Below are 22,933 nucleotides of genomic sequence, written 5' to 3'. Positions count from 1 at the left end.
TCACATCTCTATGGTCAGAATTTAAAAATGAAATGAAAAAGTCCAAAAAAACTATTTAGCATGCAGTTTAGCACCAAATGGGTTTAGCACCGACCCATTACTCATATACACACACGTGTGTAACTAGAATATGAGAATTAGAAATATGGGCATTTCTAACACTTTTTTTGTAAATCCAACCATGTGAATGTGCTTGGCATGATGAATTTGCTAGGAATCAACCATTGGATCATGTATTTCTATGAAAAAATGTGATTTTTGAATGCTTGAATATTTATAAAGATTATTAGTCATTGATTTTCAAACCTTAACAAAATCATGTTTATGCATCAAAATCAGATGATTCAAGAGCAGGTTCTTATAAATTCAAGCATGTAAATCACATTCATACAGTTAGATTCAAGAGAAAAGTACAAAAAACCCATGAAATAGTTCTCATATTCTAGTGATTCATGTGAGTATATATCTATATGGAGACGTGGCCTCACCAAGATGGCTTGGGATGTCAATTGCCCCCACCTACTGTCCCAACATACTTCATGTGAACCCTCTTTTAGTGGTTGAGCAAGAAGCCTAGGCTTGTCACCTTTTTGCATCATGTGGGGGACCAACTTCAAGATGGCATCCTCTAGCCCCTCTCGCCTAAGGGCTAAGGCTCCATTTGTTTTGGAGGGTCAATGTGAAAGGGAAATAAGTCAGGTTATGATGCAACACTGCGGGCACACCTGGTGATTTTGATGTAGGATAGCAGTCATTAGAGCAGAGCAGATCAGGTCATATTGTATATAACTGATTCTTTGACCTATCCTTGCCGTACATCTCATTTATGATGATGGCACGGAGCCCACTCTGATGGTTTCAAAGTAACATGCGTGGTTCTCAAATGAGATGTGAGGTGGTGATTGAATATAAGTTCTATAAGTGATGATTGGTTATATACAGTGTGAATAGATAAGAGGAGATTGGTTGTCATGCCAGAAGCAAAACTTGATCAAAGCACCTATCAAATCGGCTATCATGTTCACATGTTATGTGAGGATTTTAATTTACCGTTGACACATCAACATTGTGGCGCACGAGAGTCTTAGGGGTGTAAATGAGTCAAGTAGACATGGGACCTGTGGATAGACTTGTTTAGATAACTGGCTTTTGTTCGGGGCAAATCATTGGTTGCGAATATGATTTTCTTGGTGAGATTGTACCGTGTTTTTATGTGGTAGTAGTTTAAAACTAATTTCGATTTTTATCTCATATGTATATTTCATATTATTGTCTTCAATTTTTTTGTGGTGGAATAAACCATGTTAGGTTGATCGTTTGGTTTGTTTAGTAAAAAGCAAGATTGGGATCATGTGATTTTAATGTGTAAGCAAGTTCTTTAAGAGCATACAAAATCAAATGACCCACAATACACCAACGGTGTTTTTTTTTTAATTATGATGGGTTAGACCTTCTAACATATTAAATAAACTATGCTAAACACATCTGTGCCTTTAGATCTACCATTTGGTGGCTAGATCCTTACAAACAAGAGTGTACCATTGTATGGTATCATAATACAAACTATCTTTATATATATATACTTAGTCTAAGTTTAGATCAGTTCGAGTCAAGAGGCTATTCAAAAGTGGTCTATGTTGAGTAAGCTCAGTCTCACCGGACCAACCATCGCGAGTAGATGAAGCTCGTTTGTATCATCGGAGTAAGGTTGCACGTAGCTCGTTGCACCAAGGGTTTGATCTCAGTGGAGCAACTATTTGCACCAAGGGCTTCCAAACCTACTTTAATATCAAGCTCAGTTGCCATAGGCACTTCATTTCCCAACAAAAGAAACAAAGCACTGATAGCATAGATGCAATACTTTATGGCATTCTCCTTGACATAAGGAACAACAATCAAGCAACTCTATGACAAGGATCTTGTTTCCAAATGATTAAATTAAAACAATGTAAAAGAATGCCAATCATCAAAAGCATGCAATGCCGGTACCAATCAATTAAATGAAAGCCTAAGCTTAATAGAAATCAAGAAGCTTCTTGAAGCCTTGAAAGCTTGTTTCCTCAAAAAACTTGAGCCAAAAGCACAAAATCACTTGCTTCTTTAGCACTTTATAAACTTTATGAGAAACTAGCTTGGTTCTATAAATATTTTTCGAGAGCCAAGCTAGCTTCCCACAAGTGGACATGCTCTTAAAACAAAAATTATAGAACCAAGCTAGCTTCCCACAAGCGGACACGCTCACGTTGGCACGAGCAGGCACACTCAAACACAAGGGAATCGAGCCCGAGTATATGGACCCAAGAATATCTCGAGAAATTACTTAAAAATTAAAAATGATGCAAGTAACGGAAATATCACATTTTAAACACGGTATTTATGTTTTCATCGTCTATTTATTTAAAAAACTGTGTTTTTTATTTTTACATATTTTTATTTATATTTCTTTACAAAAGTTTATTTTATATTTTAAATTTATTTTTATTGTCAATATTTTTTCAAAAAAACACTAGGTTTTCAAAAAGTTTCTATTTTTCATCAATTTTTGGCTGCTGATATTTTTCTGTTTGTAACTTTATTGCCTATGCACCACTGCTAATATGGGTATGGTGGGGCCTCACTAGAGGTGGAGCCAAAAATCTGAATTAGGGTGGACTCAAAACCTAGGGCTGGATAAGAAGATGAGCAACTCATTGTTTTTATCAACTCATGAGAAACTCGACTCAGCTCAAGAATTGAGATAATCCAAGCATGAGCTAACTGATTTAGTTAAATGAGCCAAGTACAAACATGACAAGCTCAGCTCAGCTTGGTTCATACACCACAAGAAAATATGGAATTAGCGACAGCATTTAGCGACGGAATTATTCCGTCGCTAACTAGCGACGGCTTAACGAGCGAAATAAATTCGTCGCTACAATCAATAATCTTTACAAAAATAGCATCGAAACTGAATCTGTCTCAAACACCGTCGCTAATTAGCGACAGAGTTTGCGATGTAAGGTTTTGTCGCTAAATAGCGACGGATTCGGCGACAGAATAGATTCCATCGCTATTTTGGTATTTTGATTTACAACGGCTTAACGGCGGAATTATTCCGTCGCTAAATGTCACATAAATCCCTAATCCCATCCCTCTTTCTCTTTTCCTGTTTCGCTCTTCAACTGCTCCCGCCCGCCGCCCTCTCCCTCCCGCCGCTCGTCGGCCTCTCTCCGGCCCCCACCGTCCACCGCTCGCCAGTCGCCGCTCCTCGTCAGCCTCCCGTCACCGCTCGACGACGCGCAGGTAAGCGCTTCCATCGGCAGGGGGTCGACCCCCCCGCGTTTTCGAAAAGGGGTCGCCTCTCCGCGTTTCCGGCAGCAGGGGGTCGCCCCCCCTGCATTTTCGACAGGCAGGGGGTCGCCCCCCTTGCGTTTCCGGCAGGCAGGGGGTCGCCCCTTTGCATTTCTGACAGGGGGTCGACCCCCTGCGTTTCCGGCAAGGGGTCGACCCCCCTACATTTTCGGCAGGCAGGGGGTCGCCCCCCCTGCGTTTTCGGCAGGGGGTCGACCCCCTGCGTTTCCGACAGGGGGTCGACCCCCCTGCATTTCCGACAGCAGGGGGGTTGACCCCCCTGCGTTTTCGGCAGCAGGGGGGTCGCCCCCCTGCATTTTTGATAGGGGGTCGACCCCTTGCGTTTTCGGCAGCAGGGCGCAGGGGGTCGCTCCCCCTGCGTTTTCGGCAGCAGGGGGTCGCATCGCCCCCCTGCGTTTCCGACAGGGGGTCGCCCCCCTGCGTTTCCGGCAGCACGGCGCAGGGGGTCGGCCCCCCTTGCATTTCCGGCAGGCAGGGGGTTGCCCCCCCTGCATTTCCGACAGGGGGTCGCCCCCTGTGTTTCCGGCAGGGGGTCGCCCCCCTGCGTTTCCGACAGGCAGGGGGTCTCCCCCCTGCATTTTCGGCAAAGGGGTCGCCCCCCTGCGTTCTGTGAAACTGCATCTGCCTCGGGTGTTTTTTTCGGCAGGTGGTGACTTCATTTTAACACAGTGTTTTTTACAGATTTCTCAACATAACTCGCTTGTGCCCCGCCACCCGTGGTAAGTAAGTGACAAAAGCAATGCAAATCGGGTAAATACCCGTAGTGAGTAAGTGATGTAAGCGCATCACATGTTATTTAATTTATTGGATGTAACAATTTATTGTTCACACTCACTTAGTTGTTGATATCTATGACTGCTTTGTTGGAGTTCGGAGATCATGTTGAGCATGATTTTAATGTATGAGAATAGAAGTGTTCTTATTTTTGGAGTACGGATTCCATGCTAGGCATGGTAGTAGTTAGCAGGATATTGAAGTGTGTTTGCTGCATGTACATGTTTGATATGAATGATTTCGATGTATTGCAATGTTTAATGTGATTGTATCCATGCTTGCATGTAGTTACTTTCAATTTGATTATGTCTTCCATGTGAAATTGTATAAAGAAAGCATGCTTCAAATGAATGTATCGTGTCATGAATAGTTTGCACATGAAAATATTAAGTTATCAATGCATGCATCATAATTCTTGTGATTGTATGACATCATATATTGCATGATAAATTTGATATTTTCTTCATCATAGCATTCTGATGGTTATCTTTTAACTGGTTAGGATACTATTCGTAACATCATACGACAAAATGACTGTAAACCGTGAATGGATGTACCGTAGGATAGTGGACAATGAGTTATCGCATGAATATATGAATGGTGGGCAGTTTGCAAGGTAAAGTCCAAACTATACCCCGAGTATGATCAGTTACAGAAAGATGAGTTGGCCGAAAACAGCGATTACTATCAATCAGATGATGTCTATGACTTCGCTTATGGTCACGATGTTGCGCATGATATGCATGTCATATCTCTATTGGTCGATGAAACATTCATAGAGGAATGTGATCCAAATGATGTACCAAGTGGTTGGGCAAACAATGATGAAGAAGAAGAAGAAGAAGAAGAAGAAGAAGAAGAAGAAAGTCAAACTAGTGTCGAGGAAGAATTCTCAAGCTAGTGAGCAAAATCTTATACTACAAACCTCTATTTAAATGCATTGCAGTACTTGATGTGAGTTGTATTGCAATACTTGGTGTGAATGATTAAAAATTTTATTTGAATGTATTGTAATACTTGATACAAATGATTCGAATGCATTGCAATACTTGATGTGAATGATTTGAATTATTTGAATGTATTGTAATACTTGATGCAAATGCATGAATTGTATTGCAACACTTGATGTGAATAATTAAAAATTTTATTTGAATGTATTGTGATACTTGATACAAATTATTTAAATGCATTGTAATACTTGATGTGAATGATTTGAATTATTTGAATGTATTGTAATACTTGATACAAATGATTCGAATGCATTGCGATACTTGATGTGAATGATTTCAATTATTTGAATGTATTATAATTTATGCAACGAATGATTTGAATTATTGCAATACTTGATGTGAATGATTTGAATTATTTGAATGCATTGTAATACTTGATGCAAATGATTTGAATGCATTGCAATGCTTGATGTGAATGACTTGAATGCATTGCAGTACCTGATATGAATGATTTGAATTATTGTAATACTTGATGCGAATGACTTGAATGTATTGTAATACTTGATGTGAATTATTTGAATGTATTGTATGACATATGTTATTTGTTAGAATATGGTTCGTGGAGGTTATAGTGGTCGCTCATCTAGTAGTAGTCAGGCCCAACCTTCATCTTCACGGGCTCCTGTGATAGGTATATTGATTAACTAATTGGATGCTTGATTAGTTCAAATGCGCATTCTGAGAACTTCTAACGTATTTTTTTACAGATGATGTTTCGCCTATAGACGACTCACCTACACCAGTTGATCACACAAGTCAAGAGCCAACACAGGAAGCAGGGTCTTCTCAGTCTGGCACAAGAAGACTCATTCGAATAGTGTATATCGATAATTAACCGTAAGTATTTTGTTTTCAATTATTGCATATCCTATAAATATTTTATATTGATATTTACTGTGTAACAATTTATGTGCAACACGAGGTTTGAGCCACAAGAAGTAGTGCAGGAGATTAGGAATTCACTTCTTCAACATCTACTAGGACCGGTTGCTCAATGGAAAGAGTACCCAAAGGAGGTGTTAGACAGATTGTGGTCCTCAATCACGGTATACAGTTGTTCCTCATAGTTAATGTGTTTCATATTTAATTTATTTAAGTAATGTCTACTAACTTTCTGAAAATATTTGTAGGCTTCGAATTGCTTCGCAACTACGGTGGAAGAAAATGATGCAAGGAAGGTGTGGCAAAAGATGACTGCCAATCGATTTGCAGACATGCTGCACACTATGAAGACTGTAACAAAAAAAGCATCTGGCGTAGTAGATGATCCATTACTGTGGAAAGGCCATGACCCTATTACTATCAGGAGAGATTACTGGGATAAAATATGCGATAAGTGGGCGGGAGATGCATTTAGAAATCGCTCTGCGAAGGCTGCACAAAATCGATCGAAGATGCCCGAAGCCCATCTACACACAGGTGGATCTAAGACATTTGGGAGCCACCTGAAGAAAATGGTAACTCATCAATATATAATATTAATTTTATAAGTATTGTTGCAAACTTGTGTACTAAATCTTTTGTCATTTAACTTCGCAGGAAGCAGAAAAAGGAGACAGTGTACCATATAAGGATGTGTTTGTTGAAACACATAAACGGAAGACCACATGAGTCTTCGTATCAGAGAAGGCGAGAACGACAATGGTATGTATTTATTCTATTAATAATCATTGCAATATATATGCAAGTTATCATAATGTTATCATTAATTATTAATGAATACTTTAAACATTATTTTGTAGGAGGCATATGAGCAACAGATGGTAGAGCGATATGGCGATGACGCTACTCAACATCCATCATTTGATCCTACAGCATGAGTGACTGCAGCAGGTGAACCCAAAAAAGGTCGCGTGTTCGGGTTTGGGAGTAATATGAACACTTCACCAGTTATTGCTTCTTCCAGTTACGACTCACCGACTTCTTGCGCCGACATAAGCTCCAAGCAACAAACTATTCTTTCCGGTGATAATGTACGCCAGATCGTTACGGAATCACTAAATAACTACTTCCATGACACCGTCGCTCCCTTTCTCCGAAATGAGATCAACAATCTTGTTCTGAACAGGGGATCTTCGATTCCAGGTCTCTCTTAGGTATAATCACATATTCAGTTTTTTGTCTGCCTTAGAACACATATGAGCATAATCAAATCACATATATAACTTTTTGCCTGCCTTAGAGCACATATGAGCATGATAGAATCACATATAAAGTTTTTTGCCTGCCTTAGAGCACATATGAGCATGCTATAATAACATATAGAGTTTTTTTATTGCCTTAGAGCACATATGAGCATGCTATAATCACATATAAATTTTTTTGCCTGCCTTAGAGCACATATGAGCATGCTATAATCACATATTCAGTTTTTTGACTACCTAAGAACACATATGAGCATGATAGAATCACATATAAAGTTTTTTTGACTGCCTTAGAACACATATGAGCATGCTATAATCACATATTCAGTTTTTTGACTGCCTAAGAACACATATGAGCATGTTATAATCACATATTCAGTTTTTTGACTGCCTTAGCACACATATGAGCATGATAGAATCACATATAGAGTTTTTTTATTGCCTTAGAGCACATATGAGCATGCTATAATCACATATAAAGTTTTTTTGCCTGCCTTAGAGCACATATGAGCATGCTATAATCACATATTCAGTTTTTTGACTGCCTACGAACACATATGAGCATGTTATAACCACATATTCAGTTTTTTGACTACCTTAAAACACATATGAGCATGCACAAATCATATATAGAGTTTTTTTACTGCCTTAGAACATATATCATTTATGATAGAATCACATATAAATTTTTTTGCTTTGCTTGCCTTAGAGCACATATGAGCATGCTATAATCAAATATTCAATTTTTTGACCGCCTTAGCACACATACGAGCATGATCGAATCACATATATAGTTTTTTGTCCGCCTTAAAGCACATCTGAGCATGGTAGAATCACATATAGAGTTTTTCTAGCTGCCTTAGAACACATATGAGCATGCTATAATCACATATTCAATTTTTTGACTGCCTTAGCACACATATGAGCATGATAGAATCATACATATAACTTTTTGCCTGTCTTAGAGCACATATGAGCATGATAGAATTACATATAGAGTTTTTTTATTGCCTTAGAACACACATGAGCACATGATAGAATCACATATAGTGTGTAATTTATTTCATTATATTTTGTTTATCAATACTGATTGTTCTTTTCTTGTGTAGGCTGCTAGCGATAATCAGCGTAGCGGAGCTGAAGTGACAGATAAAGGCAATGAACAAGAAGATACACAGAATCTTGGCGATGATTAGAGAACTGTGTTGAAGAAGTTCTATTTTTTTATGTTTCCTAATTGTAATTTTTGAATTGTAAATAATTAAACTTGTTAATTTTAAGGTGGAACAATTAATTGTTGTAGATTCTTTTTATATGGATTTTTTTGTGTGGTTTGTTTTTTATTTACAGAAAATATAAATTATACAGGAAATATAAATTGTACCGTTCTCGGTATTTAATTTCCAAATATTTTTTTTTTAAATTTTTTTTCATGTTTGCGACGGAACCATCCGTCGCTATTCATATAAATCTAGCGACGACATAGCGACAGACGTAAATCCGTCGCCAAGCCGCGGTCGCCGTTTAGTACCGGCGGATTGGCGACGGAATACAGCGCTCGTTAGTCTGTCGCAATTAGCGACGGAATAAATCCGTCGCCAGTTAGCGTCGAAAAATTCACGACGTAAGCATACCGTCGCCTCGTCGTCGCTAATCCGTCGCTACGCCTGTTAGCGACGGATTAGCGACCTAATGTGGTCGTCTCTAATCTACTGCTTTGTTGTAGTGATATAAGCATATTTTACATATTATGTATTTTATACATATATTATATATATTATATACACAAAATGCATATTATATATGTTTTGTACATGTATTAAACATATAATATATATTATACATATAATTTATATATTATTAAGTTTTAAAAAACACTTGAAAAATATTTTTTTAGAAAATGAGCCAGCTCTTGGTTAGCTCACAAGCCTCAACTTGTGAAGAGCTCAAGCTCGGCTGTAACACTCCAAAACTTTAACTTGAAAATCGTGAGATTTTTTTTAAACACTTTTTAAAAACATTATAGTGGAAACCATTTGTGTACAAAATCGACTAAAGGAATTGGGCAGGTTAAAGATCTATCAAACCATCCATTAAATTAAATTGAATTTATCAATCACATAATTGACTTAAATCAGTCTGATAAGTTTTTAAAGTACACATCAGAGTCTAAATAACAAAATCACATCTAAACTAAAATGCCCGAAAAATGAAGACTTGGTTCTGGCTTCGCCGCAACGTCTTGCCACCACAAAACCTCTTCAATCAGTACCTGCATGATATTTTGATATCAGATTCATCGAGCCCCGAGTAGAAAATAATAATCCAATACAGGTAAACCAAAACTAGTATACATGAACATATTTTATGCACACACATAATGAATCTATCACTAAGATTCATGCCTCCAGTTTGGGCACCTTGACACATGATTCAATGCCAATAATGCTTTCATGCCTTGTATGCTAATTATAACATATTCGGTCGCCAACTTCGTCGGCAATTGGTGCGACCGTAACGACAAAACATTAGGTCACAAAATCTGTCGCTAAGTAGCGATGAACTGGGCGACAAACTATATTCCGTCGCTATTTTCGTAAACTTTATTAATTATAGCGACGGATGTTTGTCGCTCGTTAATCCGTTGCTAACTAGCGACGGAAAGATTCCGTCGCTAACAACGTATTTTCTTGTAGTGAACCCAACAACACATCAAGTCAAGCTTTTGGTGGCCCTGTCATGCCATATATGACACTGACTCGGGTCAGCTCATACAAATTCCGACCCAGGATCATCGAGCTCCATATATATGATAGTAAAAAATTTCTTTTGTGTCAGACTTAAAGGGTTCAATTAATTATGGAGCCAGTTATGGTTTGTGAAATTTCATATCAGACCGGGGCCTGACCTGAGTTCTGTCTAAGATGTACAAATTTTCAATGTAAAAAAGATAAAAAACATTATTTTATTAGGTATGATTTGGGTCTGGTTCATGTAATCCTCATGGGATTCGGGTATGATAGGTCCAATTGAACATGGGTTCGGGCTGGATACCAGCATCTCAAATCAAATAAGAGTTTGGTTTTACCCGAGTCCTAACCAAACCTGACCGGCTGACATGCCTAACCCTAGCCTCAACTTGGTTCCATTCATCCTCTATGTCATCTCCACAATCATACCCCATGTGTGAACTCATGTATGCAAGTTGTTGTTATCAAAGTATTCAAATCTGACCTCATACGTGGGTTCAACACGGTTGGTTTCTTAGAAATCAACACTTGGAGCCTTGGATTGTACTTTTTACAAAAAAAAAAGTTTTTTTTAAATAATTGTTTCAGCATTTCTATAACTGCTGATCTTTGGATCACCAGAAAACCCTACATACAAGTCCGAATCGGGCTATTCAAATGCCCATATTTGAAAATGGACCACCTAGATTATATGTATAAGGTTAGAGCCCCGATATAAAGTACGACAATAAGGATGACACAGGGGACGAGTGGAACCGAATCACCCAAACCCGATTAACCTGATGTAGGGGTGCAAACAGGTCCGACTCGGGCTAGAGCTTGTTAGATCCGAATCCTAATTTAAAATATAAACAGTAGACAGAACTTGAATCTGGATCGGAGGAGGTAAGTTTTTATCTGAATCTAAAATACATGTGGTAATACTGGATCCAGAAAAGTAGAACAAAAAACAAGCTATTTCCATGAAAAAAATATAATCGGGTCAGATTTTGAACAAGATCTGACCTAAAATGTTGATCTGAATCCAACCCGAATCTAAGAAATAATCTGATTGAACATATCTGTATCCGATCTGTACATTCCGATGTTACTTAAAGGATTCATATCGAAAAAAAACATCTCAGAATCCGATCAAATACATTCCGATCTTACTTAAATGATTCATATCCGAAAAAAGCATGTCAGACTCAGATCGGATATCCGATCACATCCAATTCGTTTACAGATGAAGTTTTTTTTTTTTTAATAAATTTTGTAAGAGCTTGCCTTTGAAGTCCGAGGCATCTGCACGTGGGACCCACGCCCTCCTGCCCGCACATTCCCGATAATTCGAGAGGAAAAAATAAAAGTACCTAGGTTGTTGGGATGAGAAGCGTTTCCCCAATTTCCTTGCCGTCCCGTAGGAAAAAAATAAAAGTAGCTAGCTGGCCGAGAAGCGTTTCGCCAAAGCGCTTCTTGGTTATCTCCCGTCGGAAAGTGGCGCGGCCGTCCCGTCTCTGAACGAGACAGCCAGCGCGTCGTTCAGATTCGCTCTCGTTCCACCATCTGCACATCCCTCTGATCCTTTCACATCTCACACAAACGCACGCGCGAACGCTCGCAGAGTACGATTCTCATCTGTCCTCTTATTCTTTTATCTTTCCTTCTCTCCTATCCACTCTTTTCTACTTGCTTTTTCAAAATCCTCTTCATCTGCATCCAAGGTATGACTCTTTCTCTCTCTCTCTCTCAACCCTTCAAGTGTTTTTATTCTTTCTGGCCATTCTTATCTCTTTGTTTATCGTTATGCTTGTTTTGATGCCGTTACCCGCTGGTCCCAATAAAGTGCTGATGAGTTTCAATCGTAACCCCCACTTTCGCAGTGATAATTACATCCAAGGATAATAAGAATATCCTTTTGAGTTTTGACTGTTTCTTTTTTGTTGGTAAAGGGCTATGCTCGTCTGCCCCTTTCCATTTCTCTGTTTTTGAGCTCTTTTACTTTCTTCCTCTCTTTTCGATTGATTGTTTCTTTTGCTTTTTGCTTTTTCTTTTGAGATAATTTTCATTCCCTTGAACTGGGTTTGTGGTGTTTGCTTTCCTGGTTTTGCTTGACGTAATTCGAACCCTTGATCCTGTTTGGTTTTAGTTCGAGATCTCTGCAAACCATGGACTCTGAAGAGCTCCCCAATGGCGATGGCGGAAACAAAGAGAACGGAGAAGAAAACGTCAAAGGGGATGGAGCGCTCCCCACCGATCAATTTCTCTCCCAAAAGGACAGAGAAATCGCGGAGTTGAAGAGGAAGGTTTCGTCTCTTGAGGCCCAACTCTCCGATTTGTGCAGCCTGGTCGAAGAGCAGACGTTGAAGATGATGTCGGCGATCGAATCGAGGGAGGAATCCGGGCGGAGGGCAGCGGAGATGAGTTCGAGATTGGAAGAAGTAATGCAGGATCTCGAACGAGCCAACTCCACTGTGAGCGACCTCGAGCAGGAGCAGAGGATGCTCAGATCGGTGGCTTCAAGGGCAGCCGAGCTCGAGACCCAAGTTGCGCGCTTGCAGCACGATCTCATCTCCTCCATGAATGAGAGGGACGAGATATCAGTGGAGCTTCGGGAAATGAGAGACTCGTTTGAGGCCATCCAGAGATCCGCTGTTGTAAAGGATTCAGTGATCAAAGGCCTCGAAAACGAGCAGGATTCGCTGAAGAAGCGGACAGAGGAACAGGTTCAGAACCTGAAAGTTATCATAAAGGAATTGGAGAAGGGTTTACTGGAATCAAAATCCAATTCAGGAGAGGAGAAGCGTGCTCTGGAGAAGGCTAATGAGAAATTGAAGTCTTTAGAGAGCAGAAGCAAAGTGCAGGAAGAGAAGATTAGAACACTTGAAACTCAACTGAGGCAAAGCGAGATTGAGCAAGAAAGGGGCACCCAAACTTGTGCCGAAAAGCAAGTGAAGGTCGGCCAGTTGTCCAGGGAATTGGATGAATTGAGGTCTCAGTTGGAGAAATCATCGAATGAAAAGAAGGTACTTGCAGAGCAATCTAAACAGAATGAGCTAAAACTGAGGGAAGAGAATGAAGTGGTGAGAAAGAAATTGGATGTTGAGGTGAGGTCGAAGCAGATGGAGATCATGGCTTTGGAGTTGGTGGTTGGCGAGCTTAGTTCGAAACTGGAAGCAATTGAATTGGAACAGGAAAGCCTGCTTGTGAAATTCGAATGCAATGAGAATGGGGTTGCAAAGGATATGCCTACCCAAGAAGTTGGGAGGTTTCTGTGGCCAGCAGCCGCAGCAGCGTCTACTGGGACACTGGCAGCTGCTGCTTTCATGGTGTATCTCAAATATTCTAGGCAGAGGTAGGCAATTTCCTTCTTAGTCTTTGTTTGGTTCTTTTAAATATGTAACTTTTGGGAATGTTATTATCTATCTAATGGTAAAGTGATATTTAGCATGGAAGAGAAGACACCGACCTAGAAGAAGGGTGAATACTTTTCTTGGAGGAAAATGTTACTATTGTCACTTGAAGTAGTTTTAGAGTTAAAGGATTGTTTGAGATAAATGCTTGTCACTTGAAAGAAAGTTGATAATTTTATATCCATCATTGATGAAATTCTAATTTATGCTTTCCTTTACTGAATGATGCCCAAGTAGATGGGCAGAGTTGTCACTTTATTTCTTTTTCCTTATTTGAAATGTACATTTGTCCCTGTATTTCTGGAAAGAGAAACATATCAGAATTGGTTCATTTTCAGGGAGCTATCAAGTGCCTTCATAATTAAATTCAGTAAAACAAATGGGATCTTTTAATGCGTGAGTTCTATGGATCACACAAATGTGGTTTCTGCAGGTGTGTGTGCATGTGCTTCTCTAATGTTGCATATACCTCTGACATGAGATTCAATGTGCTTCTTTAATGTTGCATATACCTCTGACATGAGATTCAAATGAAAAACAATTTACCGAGATTTACTGTATGATCCACTCACAATGAGCCTTATCTCCCATGGATTGTCTATTTTTTCCTGTTCTTTATCCCCTTATTTACTGCCAACAATAGAAAACTTCATAAAATGGCCATATCCCTGTATCTACAGCCGTATCCATATGAGATAAAATGAGCCCATGGTTCATTTCTAACAGGTGCAGATAATGATGCATAAAGTTGGACCTTTTGCACTTGCACTTGTGGAACAAGTTTTTTTCCTGCCCCATTTCAAGTAGTTCCTGAGTTTTCTTTGACAGAAAAAGTAGTTTATGATTGATAATGCCATGAATCAGTTGCAGCATTGCTGGGTGTAGCGAGCATGCTGGGTGCTACTAAAGCAACATTAGTTGATGCTGATGGGAATAGTTATCCGGTGAATGCAGAGGTTGTGCCTGTTCATTTATTGCCTTCTCAATTCATAATTCCTTGCATAATTTTAGTATCTTTATGTTTTAATAAGCATTCTTCCATTGTCAAAATTTATCTTTTTATACCTAACAAAATTGAAAACATGCCTATCTTTTAATATGTAAACAGTCTCATATGGTCAAAATTTTGTCCTCCATCATTTGTGAATTAATGTTTTATGCGGTTGATGGTGAAGAATCAAGCCTGAAGTATTAGAGTGTAGGAAGATGCATGGTGACAGACCCTCCCAAATATGTAATGATGTAACAACAATTTATCAATGAGTGTTTACTTTATTACTTTCCAGTGATAATGGCGTTCCCTTATTGCATTTAGGTTTATCTAAACATTTAACCCCTGAGAAAGATTGTTCTTTTCCCTAGAGAAATTATTCTGAAACTTGACAGCTATGTCACAGGGATTCGGCTAGCAGGGTGCCACACCCACGTCGACGCGACGCGGGTGCGGTCAACCCGACCCTGGGTGTGGTCAACGCGCCCAGGGTCATTTTGGTCCAATTTTTCGGACTTAAAAAAAATGTTTTGCCAAGAATTTTTTTTAATATATGTCACAGGGATTCTCCAACTAGGTGCCGCACCTGCACCCGATGCGGTCTACCTGACCCTGGGTGCAGTCAACGCACCCAGGGTCATTTATGTCCAACTTTTGGACTTTATATATATATATATATATATATATATATATATATATATATATATATATATATATATATATGTATATGTATATTTGCCGCACACCCGCACCCGGGTTTTTTGGAAGTGCTGCATCCCCGCACCCACACCTGCACCCGCACCCGCACCCATGTGACATAGCTTGACAGTGTCTTTGGAAAGCTGTCACATGGATACCATTTCTACAAATTAAGACTCTTGAAGTGGTGTATGTCAAAGATGTACCCATAAGAGAGCTACAACGAAGGATTGCGATTTGTGAGTCTGCATATGATAGTTGTCATAGGTGCTAGGCCGAACTTAGGCAGTGAGCTCCTAAAAAGGCTTAGGAGGTACCTCAAAAAAAAAAAAGACATACAAAATATGTAAAAAAACAATTAAAATTAATAAGAAACATATATACAACATAAAATCAATCAACAATAAGCAATAGACAAATAATATGTCAATGCAAAAAAAAGGGTGAAAAAAGGAAAAAAGGACTTTTTCACCCTTTTATAAGCTGAATACAGTCAATGCAAAAAAAAGTGGACTGACCTAGGCTTAATCTTAGGCGGTCCCAGCCTAGGCGGTAATATAGGGCCCCACCACCCAAACCTGGTCGCCCAGGCGGTGGGGCTGCGCCTAGGCGCCGCCTTTGACAACTAAATGGCAGGTACTCAGGTAGTGTTTCCAAGACATAAGAATGGATATAAGAATTACTGCTCCTAGCAGGTCAGTCAGAGGGTATAAGAATGGATATCTTCCACAGAATTACTGCTCCTAGCAGTCTTATGGAGTTTGAGGGTTTTCCCGAGGCATCTTGTTGTGGGAAGTTTGAAAAACTGTGCATCAAGTCAATTCCTCTTAAGATGCCCCTTTGAATGCCCGTGTAGTCTATGATATCAAAATATGTTCTTAGGGTCATTCATGGGTATATTGCTACTTCATATTTGGAGTGTGTTATGCCAGGTTGAGGCTTCTTATGACACTTCTTGTCATTGGGAAACATGGACATAAGTAGATTCATCAATCTTTGGAATTGAAGTCTTGAAATGAGTGGATGTCCTGCTCTATTCAACGTGTCTTTAGAGTGGTTTTCATGTTGCAATTCTGTAGGTTCTGAGAAAGCCAGGGGCATGATAAGAAAATCCTAATGCAGTTGCTAAATGGGAACTGTGGTACGAGCTGTTAAGGTAATTTGGTAAACAACTTGGAATCTTTGGGATAAATAATTGTGTGTGGTTTGCTGAAAAAGATGCTTTGACATTCATTGAGGGGGTAGAAACTCACCTGAACCTAAGAAATGCAATGGGTTATTCTACTTTAGTCTTTTCTACTTTATATGTTTGTCAATGGAAAACCATCTGTATGTTTTCATGTGATGTAGCGACTCGAGCTTTTTCTTCACTTTCAATTGCCATAATATGGAGAAAGTAAATGCCAGACAGGGTGCTTGTCTTAAGCTTTAACTGATATCTTATTCTCTCTTTCTTTTCATGCTTATTCGACTTGAAAGATGTTGGAACACATAGGCATGGTTATTCTGATTCATATGTATCTAATAACACGGAGGAGCGCAGCTCGGTGTTGGATGCTGCCCAACTTTACCTAAAAAACAAAATTTTCACAAAGCCTCATACTATTTAGGTTGAATGCTAGGGACAGTAAAATTATTTTGTAATAATGTAAAGCCATCCCATTGAGCATAATGTTATTATAGAACCGTTTCTGGAGGAAAGCATAACTTGCAATCTGAAAAGTTATCATTCATAAAGATAAAAAAGAGCTTTATGGAATTAAACATTGTCCTTAAGTTTATGCATTGCCAGAGGACGCTTCCTCAAGAAGAAACCTATTCGATCTGCCCATATCAGAAGCCTTGTCTATGAGAATGCCTATGTTTTGGCTTGGGGATGATGACATCAAAGTCGTTCAATGTCCACTCTGCTACTTCACCCTCTTCACTCACGTATATCTCTGTTCCAACATCAAGGGATGGCCATCTTCTTTTGGCTGGTGGTGTCCCAGGGTCCTGTACAACAGTTTAGTATGGTTGTAGTTGACAGAGGTGAAGTGGTTTGTTGAAAGCAAGATATTAATGGCTTACCTGGTAAAAGAACAAAGCCTGAGAGAGCCTGCCAACGTCGAGTTCCCACATTCTCGGGTCACCAATCCAACCTTCTCCTTGCTTTGTAGGGTAGCCATAATCACCCCATGCAGGATGTGGAAGGATCTGCACCAGCTCCTGTGGTTGAGGATTGCTGTAGGGATCACACAAGTTGTAGGGCTCCTCAAGGTGTTGTGCATTGCCAGGGGAGCAGTACATGTGATAAGCACCGTAGGGGAAGTTGGCAGTGTCATTCCTGTGTATCCTTGTGCCATTTGGGAGTGTATGATATGGAGGGCACGAGTTCAGGTTCGTAGGGGTGCACCATGCTGTTGTGTTTGGATTCAGTATCATCTCACTGTAACGCGTAACATCGGATGTAACGTCGCCATCACATGGTTGACCATTGTTCTTCCAACAGCTTCCGATGTCCATGAGATAGAATTGGCTGTTGGGCCCCCCACCTTGTTTGATATCCAGGGTCAGCCTTACTTTGAAGTTTGGTGATTGTGGGATCTGAAGATGTTTGTTATGAAAAAAAAAAAACAAGGCACAGAAGAGAAAGTGATCAAATGGCTGTAATAAGAAAGCAAGATTTATATGATGGAACCTGTTTTGTTGGGGGGTTTGTCATTCAACCATCCACGGGAAGCAAGGCACTTTTCCGCGATAAGGGCAATCACAGGAGAAAGTGCTTCCCCATTGGGGGAGGTGTACCTCCATTTTCATAATAAAACAGGGTTTTTGCATTTAACAAGTGGGCCACACAACCTCTTTCTAATGGGACATTTGTTTCACCCCATGCGAGAAAGAGGCCGAAACTAACACCACCTTTTAGGATTCTTTATATTCTTTAGGATTACTATTATTATGGAAATCAGGGATAGGTCCAAGGCCGATCCTCATACATAGGACCCAAACCTGGAGCCAGAGCAGTCCCAGCAAAGTTAGGCCAGTCGACCAAGGATTGGTTGACCAGCACATTAGCTAGGACGACTTGTGACAGTCAAATCTTTCTCTGTCGCATGGACACATCGACTGAACTCTGCAATGAACTAAGTAGTGCTGAGCCTTTGTCACATGGATACAGATGTGGCATGGACTCGAGACACGAATGCATGATTTTTACAAGTAGGGCACATGAGGACACAATTTTTAATTTTTGAATCAATAAAAAAACTAATTTTTGATATATAAAAATATAATTTTATTGAAATATAATAAAATTTATTAACCATACATGTCTGAGTTGTATCAGCATGTTCGAGCATGTCCAATTCGTGTCCCCCCTAGACACGGACCCTAAGTGCTGTGTCACTGTGACGTACTGCACCACAGTATTAAGTGTTATGACCAATTTGAGTATTTGATTTGCTCTCAAGATTGTTTTTGGTAAGATGGCAACACATATTCTCACAAAGATGAAGAAGATAACTTACAATCTTTGTCATGCCCCTTGTCTCATAATGATAGCCACCAGAGAGTCCTTTAGTTGCATCTGCTCTCAAGTAAAGCATTAACCAGGGATACTTCTTGTTGGTCTTGAGAAAATGATGGAAAACCCAGCCACCCTTTCCAAGGGGTTTCTCCCATGTAACTGAATAATAGGATATGTTGGTAGTGCTCAAATCTTCATTCAAATGTCTTGCACCATCTAGGTCATATGTCCCATAGAATCTGCCACTTAGCTTATCACCTTTCAGGGTTGTGTAGTTATGGTACACTAAGGGTTGGTTCATGCAGCCTGTTCCAAAGCAGGGGAACCTTTTTTCATGTGGGAAGGGCCCTACTTTTTTCCCATTTGAAGGGCACAACCCTGCTAGGGTGTCCAAGTTTCCATTCTTGAGCATTATCATCCAAAATTCCCATGGCCTTGGCCTGTCTTTTACCTGGCACTTCAGAGACAAGTAGAGCTCCTTTTCTTCTGCATAAAGGTCCGTGTTGTTGAGGATGGCAGAAGAGCCTCCAAGGAAGGGATCCCCCACACTCAACTTGTTATCAGCCTCATTTACCTTGTGAACCAATAGATGTTTTCCTGTTTGGTTGCATGGCTCACAGTGTTTCCAACCTAAAAATGATATAGCATAAAATAAATTGAGTATATGTATACATGTGATAAACAACTGAAAACTCTGTTTTAAAGATGAACTTGATTGATGTTCGCAAGGGCTCTGCTGATTTGGTAAGAGTAACTTGTGAAAGTCACCAAGTTGACAGGATGTCATAAGTTGGAAACCCATAGTAGGCAAGGAGGACCTCAATGGTTTTACCGACTACAAGCCTGCCAATGTGCTATCGGGGTTTTCCCTTGTCTTAGCCCAAAAAAAAAGATGAACATGATTGTCGCACTTGGGTTCACAAGAATAGGCACAAAGGGCTGGTCGGGTTGGGCCATAGAGTTCAGTTATTAGGTTCTCTTGGACCTGGCCATGGATGTTAAAATCCAGGTCTAGGCCAGGGGTTTCAGCTGGTTAACTTGGTTCCGACTTTATGCATTGGGACCCTGAACCAGACAAGGATGCAGCACAAGTGATTTCAAGTTTGATCCACTTCCATTTTTTTTCGATGAGAACCAGAGAAAACCACCCCCAGAGTAAGAGACCTGGCTGCACTGGTTAAACCCTGCCAGCCTACAGTCACTTATCCGGCAATGTAAAACCGGGGCGCACCCGTTGCCCCCAGGGAGTCGCCTTGCCTCAGCAATATGCAAAGCGGTTATGCCCATGAGAATGGAACCCTGACCACCCGTCTAGTGGCCAAGGCCCCACCCCACCGCACCAACCTCCTTGGGGCTTGATCTACTACTTCCCATTGAAGGAGTCATATTTATGTACAGGAATGCAGCTATGAGGAACAACCACATGTATCTGCAGGTAACGTGAAAATTTCAATAAGATCACTGAATTAATCAATTTATCATCTTTTAACCCTTTTTTTTCAATTTTTTTGTTTTCATCTTTATTTCAATTTATAAAAATCTTTAATATTTTCTCAAAAAAGAGTTTTGAAAAATCTCTCCAGCTTTTACCAAGTGAGAAAATCCCAAGAAGGAAGACTTGTGACTACCTCTCCCATGTGACTTCTCTGCGAAGACGTCGAAGCAATCAGCCAGCCTAGGACTTCCCATGCTAGGAGCCTCCTCACCAACCTCATTGCAGAAGTTCCATGCTTCAAAGGCCACCCGGAGTCCATCCCTTCTCATGCCTGGATCTCCCAGAGCAGACACGTAATTGTTAGCCGGAAGCGCGGCAGCGAAGATCGCCGGCAAAACCATACCAAGGCATAAAATGTAGCAGCCATACTTCATGCTCGCCATAGCCAGCTTTCTAGGCGTTTAAGACTGTCAACGAAGCAAGACCAGCTTATCAATTTATAATGTCTAGAAGTGCAACGTGCAAAGGCACAGAATTCATCCTCTTAAAATTCATATATATGTTTTTAAGAGTTCTTTGGGTGGTAGGATCGTATGGAGCATTGATAAAGTCTATCCAAATTGGCTCCGGAAACATTGGTCTAGGTTTTAATTTGTAATAGGATAAGGATGGATCCTATAATGACCAAGTTGGAAGGATAGCCAAGGATTCAATATAAGGAAGGATTAGACGGCACATGGTAATTTTCGAAGGCCCAGCAAACGTTTTTTGTTCATTAATTTATCCCACATAATCTTTCACATTTTTCAAATGACCCCAAACTTTTGCCACCTTTAAGCAATTTACCCTTGGTTCAATCTTGTGTTAATGTTGATTAATGGAGTACAAGTTGCCCTATAAAAATGTATCGAAAATTTTCTCTTATGTTTAATATAAATTTATATTTCTACATTTAAGACATACCAAATGTTCATAAGTTGTTAAGAGCGCCCGATATTACTAGAGCAAAATGAAGTTTTTAGTTTATCAATTTTGTTTCTTGAGATGAAGAAGTTAGGACAAGGATGAGTTAAGAGGTTGGAAATAAAATACACTTCAGTTATACTTTTTTTTTTCTGTTTTTGAAAGGCAAGCTGGGGTTAGGCGGACCCCTTCCAGAACAACAACCGCCCCGCCCCATATGGCAGAGGGATTCGATCCTGGGCCTTCAGCTTGACACAGGACCCCGCTTACCACATGGGATACTTTGTAAAGGTAAATATGGTGATTTTGACATATAAGCTTAATGGGAGTTAGACCATATGACTATTCTCTTATTCCAGGTTAAAAGTTGGTATGTTATTTGAAAAATGAGAAAAATTTGGTGGAAATATTAATTAGGACTGAGAGTTTCGTGGTCAATGGAAAATTATACTTTTAAGAGAGAGGGAGATTATCTTTTCTTATTTTGGGAAAGTGGTGCTGCCTGTCACGGCACTAAATCCGCAAAAACGTGCTGAATGCAGCTTGGTATAGATCCGAGAACAATGGACCCGAATGTCTTCGGACTTGATCCAAGTTGGCATGACCCGGGCCTGATAGAGGGGGTAATTTCTGGCTTTTCTCTAGACATGCAACCTCTGTTTTACCGGGTCATTTGTACAAGATGGGCAAAGTGGGATCCTGAATTGGAGGTTTTCTAGGCAAGAAAACTTTGCAGGCAACTAGACCCCCTCAGCGAAATCGAAACCCAGCTTTGATCTGACACTGTATAGTCCCAATTAGACCAGGATTTGGTCCATAAGGTATAAGACATGGACCCACTAAGATCCAATCAAAATCCTATTACACTTGATCTTAGCCAAAAGGATAGGACATGGAGCCCAAAGAAATCCAATCAGATTCTCCAATAATGCGTTTGGGAGGAGGGTGTCGGAGGAACTGAGAGGGCGTCGGAGATGGTTATTTGGGTTTGTGGGAATTGAGAGTTGTTTGGGAGAAGGGAGATGACTGAAACGTGAAAATAGGCGTGAAATCCGCTGTTTCCGAATTGTTTTTTCATTCAAAATCTTAATTCTTTACAGCAACTAACCCTAACCCCTAATGGCTAGGGTTTGTTAAAGTGGGTGTCACCAACTTCTTGTGGCCGACCCATTAGATAATCATATCCTTACATTTTGCTAAAATTCTAATAAATTTTTTTTTGATAGGCAAGCTGGATGACAACCCTTAATGGGATTCAAACCTGAGACCCCTCTATTATGATATTGCAACATAACCATCTAGCCATAACATTTGACCCACATAAAAGTGGGATACTTGAATAATTTGAATAATTCCTCTGCAACAAAAACGGATGGGACAAGAATATTATCCTGGGAAAGCTTTTCCATCTAAGGTTGAAATGTCTCCAATTGAAATGTTCTTTTCAAACTAAAATTTTCTCGCCAAAAGGCCATTGTTAAACTTTCCTCAAAAAGACTTCGCTTTTCATGTACTCTTTTGCGACCTCTTCTTCCCCTTGGAGGTACAGGTCAATTCCTTTCCTTTGAACTGTACTTGAGAGGCTCATACAACAGAGCAGTCTGCTCCCATTTTGGTGTTACATTATAATTTACCATATATAGCTGGATAAAATTTATTGGAAATCTATCCAAATTTTCTCATATTATCCCAAGCAAATAACCTGAAGAGATTAAGTTAATCACAAGTTTAAAACTTCAATTTTGGTTAATAATCAGTTTCAACTCTTCTCACATTCTCAGAAGAATGAAGCATGGATACCTTCCTCCACTTGTCAGAGTTTTCCAAAAAGTTGACTTATCTCGGTTTCTTCTAAAACTTGAACTATCTCGGTTTCATTTAAAACTTCATATAGAACCTTTGGAAAAGACTTTTGA

The 22,933-nt window shown here is 39.9% G+C and overlaps 2 protein-coding genes across 2 annotated transcripts; one reads left to right on the top strand and one right to left on the bottom strand.

The window, feature by feature from the left end:
• Positions 1 to 11,591: 11,591 nt before the first annotated feature.
• On the top strand, positions 11,592 to 13,617 carry LOC149827359 (uncharacterized). The gene is made up of 2 exons (XM_090019309.1): positions 11,592 to 11,732; positions 12,158 to 13,617. The coding sequence occupies exon 2, from the start codon at positions 12,177 to 12,179 to the stop codon at positions 13,365 to 13,367; it is 1,191 nt and encodes a 396-aa protein (XP_089875435.1). The 5' UTR covers positions 11,592 to 11,732; positions 12,158 to 12,176; the 3' UTR covers positions 13,368 to 13,617.
• Positions 13,618 to 16,944: 3,327 nt separating this feature from the next.
• Positions 16,945 to 20,497, bottom strand: LOC149827358 (uncharacterized). Its single transcript, XM_090018497.1, has 4 exons — positions 20,276 to 20,497; positions 18,621 to 19,232; positions 17,182 to 17,697; positions 16,945 to 17,106 (listed from the first exon to the last, which is right to left on the bottom strand). The coding sequence occupies exons 1-4, from the start codon at positions 20,495 to 20,497 to the stop codon at positions 16,945 to 16,947; spliced, it is 1,512 nt and encodes a 503-aa protein (XP_089874623.1).
• Between the last annotated feature and the right edge of the window lie 2,436 nt (positions 20,498 to 22,933).

Source organism: Nuphar pumila, chromosome 10 (genome assembly GCF_984573655.1).
Source record: "Nuphar pumila chromosome 10, dmNupPumi1.hap1.1, whole genome shotgun sequence".
Classification (NCBI taxonomy): domain Eukaryota; kingdom Viridiplantae; phylum Streptophyta; class Magnoliopsida; order Nymphaeales; family Nymphaeaceae; genus Nuphar; species Nuphar pumila.
Note: the sequence above shows the minus strand (reverse complement) of the source record. Positions and strands in the feature narration are given on the sequence as shown.

Coding starts and splice junctions, on each gene's coding strand:
- LOC149827359 (XM_090019309.1), top strand. CDS start 12,177: ATGGACTCTGAAGAGCTCCCCAATGGCGATGGCGGAAACAAAGAGAAC.
- LOC149827358 (XM_090018497.1), bottom strand. CDS start 20,497: ATGGCGAGCATGAAGTATGGCTGCTACATTTTATGCCTTGGTATGGTT. Junction 17,698..18,620: donor CAAGGGGCATGACAAAGATT/GTAAGTTATCTT, acceptor AAACATCTTCAG/ATCCCACAATCACCAAACTT. Junction 17,107..17,181: donor AGGCTTTGTTCTTTTACCAG/GTAAGCCATTAA, acceptor ACTGTTGTACAG/GACCCTGGGACACCACCAGC.